The 14,021-nt window shown below is 41.3% G+C and overlaps 1 protein-coding gene across 6 annotated transcripts in view; it reads left to right on the top strand.

Annotated features, from left to right (window-relative positions):
* Prdm2 (PR/SET domain 2) overlaps positions 1-14,021 on the top strand; it is a 103,499-nt gene that overhangs the window by 18,392 nt on the left and 71,086 nt on the right. For 5 of the 6 annotated variants that reach the window (XM_052177979.1, XM_052177978.1, XM_052177980.1 and 2 more), the window contains exons 2-3: positions 417-490; positions 12,771-12,885. In XM_052177979.1, the coding sequence (XP_052033939.1) occupies positions 482-490; positions 12,771-12,885 (124 nt within the window). In that variant the 5' untranslated portion in view covers positions 417-481. The remainder of the gene's footprint in view (positions 1-416; positions 491-12,770; positions 12,886-14,021) is intronic. The other variant, XM_052177983.1, reaches the window with a different exon arrangement.

Raw genomic sequence — 14,021 nt, 5'->3', positions numbered from 1 at the left:
CTTCAGGAGCTTGGAAAGCAGTAGTGGGCTCTAATCGTGTTTGCATGCAGCAGGTGCTGAGAGCAGAGGAGGAAGAGCTTCCTTGTGCACCACTTCCTCCTCAGGCTCTGTGCTTCTGACTACTAACACAGCGAATTTATTTCTCCCAAGGAATATAGAATTCCTAATCAAAAAATATGATGTCATTCTGATGATACTGCTTTGATTATGGAGTACATTGAAATCTTAGTAAGGATTAGTGAGAAGGGCTTTTATTGTTATAATGAATCTGAGAAGTTAGTTGTCAGTGTAGACTGAGATTGACTGGCATGGACTATGAATAGCCCTTGAAGCACATTCTGTAGTTCATATGTGGTTTTAAATCACTGTAAACTTATAGGCAGGTGAATATTACAATTGTCTGTTTTTCTTTTTAGGGCTCATGTAATCAAGGAAGTTTCTTTGTTGTGTGTATCTTTACAGAACACAACAGGAATTGAAAATGCATCAGGTGAGTTTAAAAATAAAAATTTATACAAATTAATGACCTAGATGTTAGGCAAGCTATTGATTTTTAAAGATAGCAACACACACACACACACACACACACACACACACTCTCTCTCTCTCTCTCTCTCTCTCTCTCTCTCTCTCCCTCTTTCCTTCCTCTTGGGTATTTGCTTTTGTCTCCTAACACTGTTATCCCTCTGCCTTTGCTTCGTAGTGTGAGTTGTGTGTGGTATAGCATGTGCACTGCTCGATGTGGGTTGTGTTTCTTTGGGTCCTATGGGAGGGAGACTAACTTAGGAACTTTAGCTCAGACTTTGTTTTTTAACTCCTCTTTTGCTGCACTCAGAATTGGGGTTTTTGTGGTGTGTGTTTGTTTGTTTGTTTTGTTTTTTGTTTGGTGCATATCAATCAATCTTTTGTTCTCTGAACTTTTTATTTTGTAATTTTATGAGATTAAAAATCATTTTTAGACACACTACTGCTCAAACAAACCTTCAAGTATCTTGTTCTTGAAAGTCTTTTGTATAAAGTATAGAATGCAGATACTGAAATATAAGATGTTTTCTTTTTCAGGAGGATGTATGTATGATTACTGGGAGATTAAACTATTCTGCTGTGGGTTATTTCTGTAACCTCAAGGGTGATCCGATAAATGGTATTAGATATGTGATTTTAATGTATTATAGAGCAATTTTCTTTTTCTTTTTCTTTTTGGTCTGATTCTCACAGTTATAGACACAGATGTCAGAAAGTCTCCTAAAAGATTGCATAAGAATGCCTTTAATCCCAGCACTTGGGAGGTAGAGGCAATTAGATCTCTGAATTTGAGGCTAGCCTGGTCTGCAGAGCTAGTTCCAGGACAACCAGAGCTACAGAATAGAGAAACCCTGTCTCAAAACAAAGCAAAACAAAACAAAACAAAAACCCAAACCAGTATGGATGTCAGAAACAGTATCCTAAAATTTTTCATAAGCAAATTTTTTAAAGATGTGAAAACAAAAATATAACTATGTAATTTTTTTTACCTCATAGCTTAAAACATTTAAAACTTGAAAACATTTTCTGTCTTATCAATTGAAACTTTAGATACATAAAAAACATTTCCAGGTGTTTCTAACTAGAAAGCACAATTATAATTTCATGAGGTGATGAAGTTTAATAAATTCTGTCCCATGTTGCATTGAGAGAGGTGAAATTGTTGGTCATTTTGAATTTTTTTCATTGCTTTCATTATCAATAATCAGTTTATTTTAACACACAGGACTGTACCTCATAAACACGAATCTGGCGAGCACATGGGCACATGGTCTCCATTAATAGTGGAAGATTTACTGACATGCTTTTGAAGGCAGCTTATATTTGAAATGGTGTGGGGTTACGAAAGAATCAGAATGTATTTTTGGGGGTCATCCATCAGAGGTATATTTATGTATGTATTTCATTTATTTTCCTAATTTAAGATTGATTCTTAATGGTCACTCAGAGCTTTGGCCTTTCTGCAGTCTGGGGCTTGTTAGTTCAGTCAGTTCTGGGCGGAGTGATGGTGACTTCCCCAAGTGGAATTTGAATCTTGGTGTGGTGTTCTGCGTGCATTTATCTGAGGAGCTGACAGTAAGCTTAGGCTTAATTGTGAGTAGATTCTCATGTCCTAAAGAGTCTATAAGATTTCACGCGTGTTTAGACTTTATTCTATTTCAAAAGAGGTGTAATAACAACCATTTCAATTTTTGGCTCTTTAGCAATCTCATGTTACTTCTGACAAGTTTTAATCTTAGGTTTGTGCAGGGCTTCCTTTGCTGCCGAGTGCCCAGGGTCAGGAGGAAAGTCAGTGTACTATAATGCCTAGCATGTTTCTGACCTGTGTGATTGAAACAGTCTGACAGTAAGGAAAGGTTTGGTTTGATCATAAAACTGTTCCATATTTTCTGACTAAAACTTTTAGCACTTTCAGTTAAATTTCTTTATTGAGTTGGAACATTATCATGTTCATCCACAATTGTTCTTGTAATGAAAAAAATTCAGTGTGGTTTATAGTCTTTGTTTCTGCATTTATCACTCCTATTGTACTAAAAATTTCCAAATTTCCAAATAACTACACAATGCAATTCAGATTGAAATAAAATTTGAACCTGAGCAAGACCAACTTGTAATTAAAATCCTAATTTTAATTTTAATTATGGTTGGGTGGAATTTTCTCTCTAGGAAATGATTAGCATCTCAGCTGTCAGAGCTGTCTGTCCTGTGATGGCTGTGGTCTCTGAGACACTAGCACAGGCTTGTTTCTTTCCCACGAATGAGCCAGCTGAGGCACCGGGATGATCTTGCTTATGAGAACCCTTGGGACAGGTGATAGTGCTCAGAGCATGCCCATGTTGTGTGCACCACTCTTTTGTGTTGGTGTGTTCCAAGTTCCTCCTCAAGAGGTAGCTTGCTAGGCTATCCCTGTGCAGCCATTTCTGGGGCTCCATACACCCCCAGAACATGAGTTCTTTATTGTTTGTTCCCGCTCTCCCCTGTTTCTCATTGAGTACCCACTCACCTGCCATCTCTCTCGTCCCGAGAAGGAGCATAGTTGCTGTGCAGGTGAGTCCTCGTCCCTCCTCACTGCTGTGCGTAGCTGGCAGTCAGTCACCTGTGCCCTCATGTCGTATTTTTTCTGTTTTTACATCATAGCTGTTCTTTGTTTCCTCCTTAGCATTCCACACTAACCCTGTACAGTTGCTCCCGGGCTTACAATGTGGCTACATCCTACTAAACTCACTGTAAAGCCAAAGCAATTACCACTCTTTTCTTGTGTATCTTAGACTATTATAAATTAGAGATCATCTCTCTGATATTTTCCTATTTCCTAGGTTATTCAGTGGCGCAGTGTACAGAGGCTCAATGAAGCCTAGCGTAGATATGCAAAGTTTAATTCCATTTTGTATTTGTTTAGTTCTTAGCACAGTTGCCAAGTTCTTTGTAAGAATATACATATATATTCACCTCTTGTAAAACAACCCATGAAATGCAGGCGTTAGAATTCCCATTTTGTGACTGAAAACACTGAGGTGGTCATTCCAGAGTGAAGAGAGGAGCTTCACAGTCAGCAGCTGTCGATGGATAAAGCCTCTTACTGTGGCAGCCCAGGTAGACTCAGTTTTGCAGAGTAGCAATCAGCTCCCCAGCTCAGTGGCGTAGCGCAGCCCCAATGGATTTGCTGGTTTTTGCTGCATACTTTGTGGATTGTTGTGGTGTTGTCCTATTGTAGTTACATAGGAACAAGGGATTGTGGTCTTGATATGTGGCATTAACTGGCCACACTCATATCGGCATATGTCATTTAAAATTAATGTGGTAGGAGGTGTGATCCCATCAGGTATCTGGTAGCAGAGAAAAACATAGTATTTGAGGACAGCTATGAGGATTTACTGTGACTACCTTTATTACTAATTTCCTGCGTTACATAGTTTTTCCCCCCCTGGAGTCTTTTTCATAGCTCAAATTGTTAGTAATATTTGTAACTTTCTGGCAATATAGTAACCATGGTCGCAACATCTCTGTTCTAAGCAGTGACCTATGTTACTGCCATTCACCAGTAGCAGGGGAATTTTGCTTTCTGTGCTAGTTTTAAAGACCAGTAAAACGACCAAAGAAGCTTGTGAACACTGTTCTAAGCCATCTGCAGCTCTTTTATCGTGGCTGTCCTGGGTGTTTATGTGTCCCCACGCACAGGACACCTCCCAGCATGTCATGGGCACTGCAGTAACCAAGAAGATGAGGCTCTGCAGTCTTTATGCTCAGAGAAGCAGGCAAGGCGGTTTCCAGAGGATGGTCAGAGTGCTGTGAAGCAGCAAGTGCCGGTGAGGAGGAGTGGCAGGCAGGGCAGGAAGAAGGGCTCTGCCTTACCCGAGGCTTATCAGCCCCGAGGTGGGACAGCCAGAATGCCGGTGCACGGCAGTGTAGGAAAGGAAATATGGGCACACTGACATACACTGAGCAAAGGGCAGGGCCGTGTTTTATTGTATTTTATTGCAAATGGATAAAGTGTAGAACTGGAATTGCTTATTTATATATATTCTCATAAAAGGCCAATAAAATTTGCTTATTATGTATAAATATCCATATTTTGGGGCTTTTTTTAAAAGATGAAAAGTCTCTTTACATAGCCTTGGTTGTTCTGGAACTTACTCTATAGATCAGGCCAGTCTTGAACTCACAGAGATTCCCCCTGCCTCTGCCTCCCAAATGGTGGGATAAAAGATGTGTACCACCATGCCTAGTCCTTATTGTATTTTTTTTAAAGCTCTATTTATTATTATATGTAAGTACACTGTAGCTGTTTTCAGACACACCAGAAGAGGGAATCAGATCTCATTATAGATGGTTGTGAGCCACCATGTGGTTGCTGGGATTTGAACTCAGGACCTTCGGAATAGCAGTCAGTGCTCTTAACCGCTGAGCCATCTCTCCAGCCCATCCTTATTGTATTTTTAAAAATCAGAGCCATTAGTCCATATTACTCGTGTCCAATGGTAGATGGAACCTTCTGTAATAGCCATTTCAGCAGAGTTGTTTTCCCAGTAGCAGCTGTCAGCTGGCAGAGTGTGTAGGAGAGGGGCTGTGTTAGGGGGGAGGAGAGGCTGGTCCTGTGGCCACATGGGGCCAGGCAAAGAGTCACAAGGTCAGTCTCATGGGCCTTGTTAAAGATCAGGGGGGAGTTTGCTCGAGGGATGGGGGAGTTTGGGACAGTTCTGAGTAAAGGAATGTTTGAACTGTGTTAATAAATATTAATTACAATAACATATTTTCTATTCTGTTATATTGATATTCTGTTCTTTAAGTCTGGTGACTTAAAGGTTCATTTTGATTTAATGATTTAAAGATGAATAAGTATTTAGGATTACAAATTATGAGGTCAGCTAGATTTTTATATCTTTGTAAGTTGGCCATTCTGTCTGCAAATAGAAAGTATTTAAAACTTTATCTTAGTTTCATACATTTCATTAATAAATAGTTTAAAAATATTTATTCTGTTTATATTCTGTGCATGTGTCTGTGTGTAGATGCCCTTGGAGGCCTTGCAGCTGGAGCTACAGACACTTCTGAGCCTCCTGATGGAGGGGCTGGGATCCAGACTCTGGTCCTTGAGATTGAATAGTGAGTGTTCTTGACACTGAGCCAGTTCCAGCCCATTTGTGTTTTCTAGAAGGAGGTGTCAAATGAACATACTTTGACTTTCTTTTTCTTCCTTTTTTTTCAGTGTTTTTTGTTTGTTTGTTTGTTTTGTTTTGTTTTTTTGAGACAGGGTTCCTCTGTATAGCCCTGGCTGTCCTGGAATTCACTCTGTAGACCAAGCTGGCCTCGAACTCAGAAATCCACCTGCCTCTGCCTCCCAAGTGCTTGGATTAAAGGCATGTGCCACCACCGCCCAGTTTTTCTTCTTTTTTAATACTATAGACATTGTGTTTATTCCAGTCGTTGTATTTTAAAGTTTGACCCTGTTTCGTGTTTTAAGTATTTTCCCATCATTTTTGTTCTTGGTAAGATGTAGGACTGCTGCCCTCTGCCCTCTGTGTTACTATTTTTCTGCTGTTAGTTAAACTCTTTCTTGTTGTTTGCCTTCGCTTGCCATTGTTGTTGTATGTTGTTTCTGCTTTTCCGTTTTCTGAGTATCTTGTTAACAATGTTTTACCTCAGCGATTTATCTCTGAGCTTAAATTTTGAGTTGTTTGATATTAAATGAGACTCCTAGGCCATTTTTTTTCTAGATTTTCACCCCTGAGTGTGTTGTGTGCCCCCATTTGACGTGCACCTGAACTCATGGAGATACCGCCGTTTGCTGGCTATGGGACATTGCATGGTCCCTGGCTTCCCTGCTGATTAGTCCTTCACAAGAGGCAACTGCTGACAACTTGCTGTCTCTTCTGAGAGGTGCACTGTCCAGTTCTCTAGTGTCATAGCTATGCAGTTCCACAGAGTGCATCCTGTGTTTATCTTCCCACGACTTTGTCATCATCCGGGTGTTTCTGTGTTGTAGCTGCGTTTCCTTTGCAAAGTTTTTTTTTTTTTTTTTTAAAAGAGTGTCTGAGTTTGGCCACCTCTGTTCCTAGGTATGATTCTACCAGGTGGTTAATGCTTTGGTGACTTCTCGATTTCATTTTCATTATCTTCTTTCTTCTTCTTTTTTTTTTTTAACCTAAAAATAGACTGCTTCAGCATATGCTAATTTTTTTTGTTTTGTTTTGTTTTTAGATTTTTGGATTTGGTTTTTTCGAGACAGGGTTTCTCTGTATAGCCCTGGCTGTCCTGGAACTCACTCTGTAGACCAGGCTGGCCGCGAACTCAGAAATCCGCCTGCCTCTGCCTCCCAGAGTGCTGGGATTACAGGCGTGTGCCACTACCGCCCGACTAAGCATATGCTAATTATGTGGTAAAGAAATGTTTATAATTATAGACACAAATTTAAATTTCCAGATTTAAAAAGACTTCCATAAGGTACTCCTAGTTGATGATTTAGATCTAGATAAATATTATCTTAGGAAATTTATATTCTAATGATGGCACTTAAATCTCATGTTAAATCCTGTATTCTGCTAGATATCTAATAATTTTTATAAATATGATGTGTTTTTTAAAATGGAACAATTAGATTATCTGAAAATTGAAAACAAAACAACTTGGATTGTGTTTCTTTAAATAACTGGAAGGCTTTGCTTTCTTGTTGTTGGGCTTGGATTGTGGTAGACAAGACTTAGGGCTGTTTGACTTTGCCTTAGCTTTATGGTCTTTGATTCATTTCCCGATGCTCAGCTCTGAGCATCACTCCCTCTGTGACCTGACATCTTGGTTTTAGCTTGCTTCCTGATGGGTGAGGATCGGCCAGTGGTTACAGTCATGGTAAATGCATTAGTATGAGGAAGCCTCTGGGCTGCTGCCTGGGAGACAGGAACAGCCAAACATTCTCTTGAGTTTGCTGTCTGTATGGTCATTGGGATAATTAAATGAAGGACCGTTTGTAAAGCCCTGAGCACACATCTTAACTCAGGGAGAAGTGAATCTTTTCTTCCCTCAGGCCCCCATCAGTGTAACATGAGTAAGTCACCAGGGCCAAGGGACAGATGGGGGGGAAAGCACATTGTTCCCCACAGTCTCCAGGAAGGTCAGACCTGGAATATCACAGTTTAAAGGTTTTTTTGTTAGGCAGTGGGGACAGAGGTTTTCCATTTATGGCTTCATGAACAGGAGGTTGGCAGGTGTTACACCATTGTTTCTCCCACTCAGCACAATGCCAGCATAGAACAGGCACTCTGAAAGTACTTGTTAATGACTGAATGAAGAAGGGAGACCTGTGACCATCCGTTGGGGACAACTGGCTCTCTCTGGTTTGAGGGAGTAGAAAGTTGAGGGCATCAGATTGACAAATATCAGTGAGTTAGTTAAGACTCAGGAACTCACTAACTTACCACATTAAACTTCAGGCTTGCTGTTCAGTTGGCATGTTTGGAGTGAGTCCTCATTATAGGAAAGCAGAAGGAAAAATCTTGTACCATTTTCCATCTAGAACACGGAAGACTCATTAAGCAGCAGTTGCCTGCTGAGCGAGCATCTGCTTTGTGCTTGCTTCTAGTTCCGTGCTGGTGGGCGCTGTTCTCTAGGCTCACCTCTGCTGGTGGGCACCACTCTCTGGGCTCATCTCGGGCTGTTCCTGCCTTAGCTCTGCCTGTCTCTCATGGCTGCTGTTCTGAACACATTAACCTTTTTTGCCTAACTGCTCTCCGAGCTTACTGGACTTCTTTCCTAATCACGATTTGGTTCCTACTATTGCTGTTAGCATTGTGTTAACACTAGAAGCCCAGCCCATGTTCTCTGAAGTGGTATCTCGACTCCAGTCCCCTCCCTGATCAGCTACACTGGATTTACACTCTGAGAATTGGGCATTGTTTGGGTTTAATTTTTTGACTGTTCTCACTACAGAGAGGCATTGTTGGGGCAAACGGGACGCCCAGAAGGGACTCAGAAATATATCAATGATTTAACATTGGGTAGATAGATATTGTTGTTTCTTTTAGACTAAGACTGGAAAGAGAAACAGTTGTGATTGTTTCATGTAAGAACCAAGGCAGGTCAGTTCAGAGTATCAGAGTATGAAAATATATCTAGTATTGTCTAAGTAAATCTAGAAAAGAGTCTAGCTTATAATCTTCGGGGGACAGCTTGAAAAAAAAATCTTTTGTTCCAAAGGTTTGTTTGTTTGTTTGTTTCTTTCTTTCTTTCTTTCTTTTTTTTTTTTTTTGGTTTTTTTCAGGACGGGGGTTTCCCTGTGTAGCCCTGGCTGTCCTGGAACTCACTCTGTAGACCAGGCTGATCTCGAACTCAGAAAGCCATCTGCCTCTGCTTCCCAAGTGCTAGGATTAAAGGTGTGCGCCACTACCGCCTGGCTCAAAGGTTTATTTCTAAATTGCTTTTTTCTAAAATTGTGGGGGTTTTTTGATTTTTTTATTTTATTTTATTTATTTATTTTTTTGTTTATTTTGGTCTTTTTGAGACAGGGTTTCTCTGTATAGCCCTGGCTGTCCTGGAACTTACTCTGTAGACCAGCAGGCTGACCTCGAACTCAGAGATCCACCTGCCTTTGCCTCCCAAGTGCTGGGATTAAAGGCATGTGCCGCCACCACCCCGCTAAAATTGTATTTTCTAATAAAAAGGATTTTTATATAGCGAGTATCAGTATTTATGGTTTCTGCTCCTCTAGACTTTACCAAGTTCAGATTGAAAATATTTGGAAGGCAAACTAGCCTCTTCATTTAACACGGACAACCTTGTGGTTTTTTTTTTTTTTTTTTTTTTTTTTTTGGCTTGTGCACCCTAAATAATAAGGTACACCATGTACTTACATAGTGTTTAACATGTACTGGGCAGATTAAAGTATATGAGAGGATGTGTGCAGATCATATGCACATTTTGTGCTATTTATATAAGGTACTTGAGCACTTATGGAATTTGTTACTACAGATGTGTGGTTGAGAGTGGGATAAGTCCTGATCCTAGACCACTTGGGGGACAACTGTATCAGCCCTATGAATTACCTACCACAGATTCAAGACAAGACATTCTGACATACATTGAAAACTATATTCTGAGAGATGACCCTGCTAGTTCAAGTCTGCCTGTCTTGAGAGAGGCCAGGGGATGATGGAGGGGTGGCGGTGGCTGAGCTGCTTTTTAGGATGGTCTGGGTTTGATTCCCAGTGCACAAATGGCAGCTTGCAACTGTCTGTAACTAATTCTCGGGCATCTGGCATCTTCTTTTGGCCTCTGTGCACAAACACACATGAGGTGTATTGTATACATGTAGGCAAACACACACACACACACACACACACACACACACACACACACACACCACACACCACACACCACAGTTTGGCTTTGTTTTGTTTTGGTGTTTGGAGACAGAGTTTCTCCATTTAGCCTGGGTTGTTTTGAAGTTCTATCTGTAGGCCAGGCTGGTGGTGAGCTCATAGAGATCTGCCTACCTCTGCCTTCTGCGTGCTGGGATTAAAGGTGTGTGCCACCACTGCTCAGCACAGTTATTTTTTAAAAAGATGTTACATTAGTCATTTTACAGCGAATCATATACTTATTCAGATGTCTGCTACAGACACACAGGGATGCACAAGTCAACACATAGCTATACAAATAGTTAAGAAAAATTACCTAAGAACTTTACAAAAAAGATAGGGAAAGAGGGAGTGAGTGATTGAACTGAGCCTGCCTTCTACTTCCTAAGCCTTGGCTTTTCTAAGAATGTGTTGAGCAGCTTGCAGCCATGGAGATGTTCCAGCAGTTAGGCAGATGGGAGGGGGAGGCCATGGCTGACAGTTTCTAGAGTGTTCGGCTGTGAGCTTAAGTTGCATCTTATTTTCACTGAAGACAACTACAGTGAGCAGAAAAAAAAGAGCTTCTACTAGAAAGATGAGCCCATATTAAAAATTGTGGTTGAGTCTAGTTGTGGCATCTTCTTCATCCCAGGACATCAGCAGCTGAGGTGGGAAGATATTGAGTCAAGGCTACTTAGCAAGACCAAAAGCAAACCAAAACATAAGACACACTCCAGATAAGTGGTTGACCCAAAACAGCCCTTCTCTACCCCACCCCTCCTCCAGCAGCTCTGCTGAGGGCTTTAATATTTACAGGTGTTTCAGGAGTTTCAGCACCTGTCTCCACTGAAGACACACATTTCCTATGGAAGATCATCTTGGCCTGGGTACCTCCTGCTGCTTTTCCCATGAGTCTGGAAATTGAGGGGCAAAGGGTCTCTGATGATTCCAGTGAGTCTTAAGGAAACCCACAGTGACTATGGATTTGGGCTTTGAAGTTAAACTAGTGTTCAGAGTCAACTATGAGCAACCTATACCACTTTTCTAAGCCTCAGTTTTCTAGAAGGGTGTGTGTGTGGGATGTGTGGAGTTGTCTCTGTTTGTGTCTGTATCTCTCTTTCTCTCTCTCTGTGTGTGTGTGTCTGCAGGGAGCATAGGTAGGCCCCAGCTGAGGAAAGAGAAGAAGTTCTCATTGATTATTCTAAGTGGCCAGCCCTACACTCTCATAATTCTGGCTAATGTTTATTGGTGTTATTTTGCTTATTGGTGCCATAGGATAAATCACATAATAGGATTTTATCAGGTTAGTACTTTTCTTCTTTTGGCAGAAAAAGCTTTATTCATTTTTTTCAAATATCTAGCTTCCGTATTAAAACATTTTAAAATGGGAATTCCATATATAGAAGTGAGAAATGTCTGTTAAGTTTATTGATATTTTTAGCTGATTAGAAGTACAGAAGGCTATTTTCTGGGGGCAATTTGAAACTTCTATTTTTAGAAAGTATGTTGGAGGTTTTGTTGGGAAAAGGATGTAAGTCAGAGTAGAAGAAAGTATTTGTGCTACTGGAGCAAGCACACTGGTAGCTTGACCGTGCCTCAGAGGTGATGTGTCTATAGATGTCCCCTTGGGCTCTCTGACTCCAAGCCAGCCAGGGTGCAGCCCATGATGATTAGAATTGTTGGAACTGATTTTTTTCTTTTTTAAATATTGAAACTCAGGTGTTTTTTTGAGTTTGGGTGACTTGTTTTTATTTGTTTGTTTGCTTGCTTTTGTTTGGTGTTTTGTTTTTTCTCTTGTTTTGGTGCCTAACATTTTGTTACTGTTTTTGAGACAAGGTATTTCTGTTAGGTATTTCTGTCTGTCAGGCCTTGAACTCACAGTGATACTCCTGCCTCTGTCACCCAGTGCTGGGATTAAAGGCATGCTCTACCAAGCCCGGCACACACTTAACATTCTTAAGAATTACAAGTGCTTCAGGCTCTGCAGTGGTGACACATGCCTTTAATCCCAGCACTTGAAAGGAAGAGACAGGTGGATCTCTGAGTTTGGAGCTAACTTGGTTTACATAGTGAATTCCAGGACAGTCTGGGCTATACAGAGAGACCCCTGTCTTGAAAAACAAACAAAAGTTGAAAATGCTTCACTGCTGTAGGAAAATTAGTCTTTAGTTTTCAGTTTGATTTGGAGTTTATTCCAAAAGCTACATGGAATAGCTTTTCCTGGTTTGTTTTTCCTTGTTGATACCAGAATCCTTATTCCTTACATAAACATTTAATACTAATCTTATTTCTTAATACTCTGATGAATTCCAGCTAAGTTTTGAGATGAAATTTTCTATTTCCTGTCAACTCTGAGATAGTGTGGTCTTTGCTGTCTAGCGGCCTGATACGCAGTGGTCAGCTGTTGCTTCTTGGAAAGTCCCACTTGAAGTGAGGGCTAACAGTGGGCTGTCACTCCTGTCCAACCTGCTTGGGTTGCTGGAGGGAGCAAGGCAGGGAGGGAGGCAGCATCTGATTGGTCAAATGGCCTTCATGGAGTGTGCCAAATTATTCTTTTAGGGTTGTAGTATATTGCTGGTAGCCTTTGGTTTAGAAATAGGTATAAGCTGTGGTTTGCTGTCCAGTTCTGTTAGAGCACTGTTAGAGCAGTGCAGTGCTGAGACTTACCTATTGTGAAACTGGATACAGGTGGCTGGAACAGAAGAGACCCTGGCTTGCAGGTTGCTAGTGTCTCATCACTAGGCTCAGCAAGAGACACAGCCACTCCAGAGCTGCCCCAGTCTGCTCTGTGTGCTCCAGTTTCAGTTAGTTCTCATTGTTTGCTTGTTGGACGAGGAACTAAGGAGCGATGCAAAGCAAGACAGAGAGCACTGCTGGGTTTCTTCCTTTGCTGTGACCCTCCTGCTGTTTGCCTTGCAGAACGCTGAGTCTGTGGCGGCCACTGAGACTCTGGCTGAGGTACCTGAACATGTGCTTCGAGGACTTCCAGAAGAAGTAAGACTTTTGCCATCTGCGGTCGACAAGACTCGGATTGGTGAGTACTCTCATTGTGGGAGTCGGGCAGCAAAGAGGAGGCTGCTTTCTGGGGGAGCAGGATCATGTTAGGTAGGCATTATGCCAAAAAATGGAACAGTTGACTCTCACTTAAAAGATTATGTGGTGTGTATGTACTTTCTACGTAAGAATCCAGGGCGGCCATGCGTTATATAGAAAGGAAACCAGCTTGCACCTGCATAACCTGTCCTTGGTTCTGTGTTCCAGTGTGCCCTCCTCTGCATCACTGTGGGCCTCATCCTGCAGTGTGTGCTTTCCTCTGATTTCACTGAGCCTTGAGTGTGATTATGTTGTCACATTCATTTGCTTACTTTCAGTTGACTTTACATCTGTTCTTGTTACTCACAGTCTGTCTTGCCCATTGCCTCGCCGTTTCCACTTCAGGGCCCATTGTGGGTATTTGAATGAGCGTTGTAAGTTGGCCAGAATGCTTTATTTATTTATTTGTTTGTTTGTTTGTTTGTTTGTTTGTTTTCCGAGACAGGATTTCTCTGTATAGCCCTGGCTGTCCTGGATCTCACTCTGTAGACTGGGCTGGCCTCAAACGCAGAAATTTACCTGCCTCTGCCTCCCAAGTGTTGGAATTAAAGGAGTGCGCCACCACCACCTACCCGGCTTGGCCAGAATTTCTTGTTGAGCGTACAAACTTGTTTGTATTTGATTTTTATGTCTGTGATAAAAGTTTTAGATACAACACTAAGAGTAAGTTGTAAAGATCTTGTAAAAACAGACTCCCGAATAGATCATGTTCCTGTTCTTTTGACATTTAGATGTTCTCCTGATGAGTGTTGTGAATCTGACCTGCATGTTTTTCTAATTCTCATTGGAACTTTACTTACTGAGCATTGGGGTTCTTATATTGTTTTATCTGAACAGAAGTGGCTGTCTCACAGTTTAACTGATTGTTAGTGTTTATAGATGCAGGTCCTAGCTGACTTTTGGGGGAGTGGAGTGTGATTGTCCTAGCCACACAGTGGGACTAGCCTCCACCTCCTGTTCCGTACATGAGGGAACTTGTCCAGAATGTACAATTCTTTTGGCTGCAGGGATCCTGCCATTCTAACGACTGTGACTTCATTGATTTGCAGTACTTTCTGACAGGCTTTCTGACAGGTG

This window comes from Apodemus sylvaticus, chromosome 3 (genome assembly GCF_947179515.1).
Source record: "Apodemus sylvaticus chromosome 3, mApoSyl1.1, whole genome shotgun sequence".
Classification (NCBI taxonomy): Eukaryota; Metazoa; Chordata; class Mammalia; order Rodentia; family Muridae; genus Apodemus; species Apodemus sylvaticus.
The sequence above is the reverse complement of the archived record's forward strand: the minus strand, read 5'-3'. Positions and strand labels throughout refer to the sequence as shown.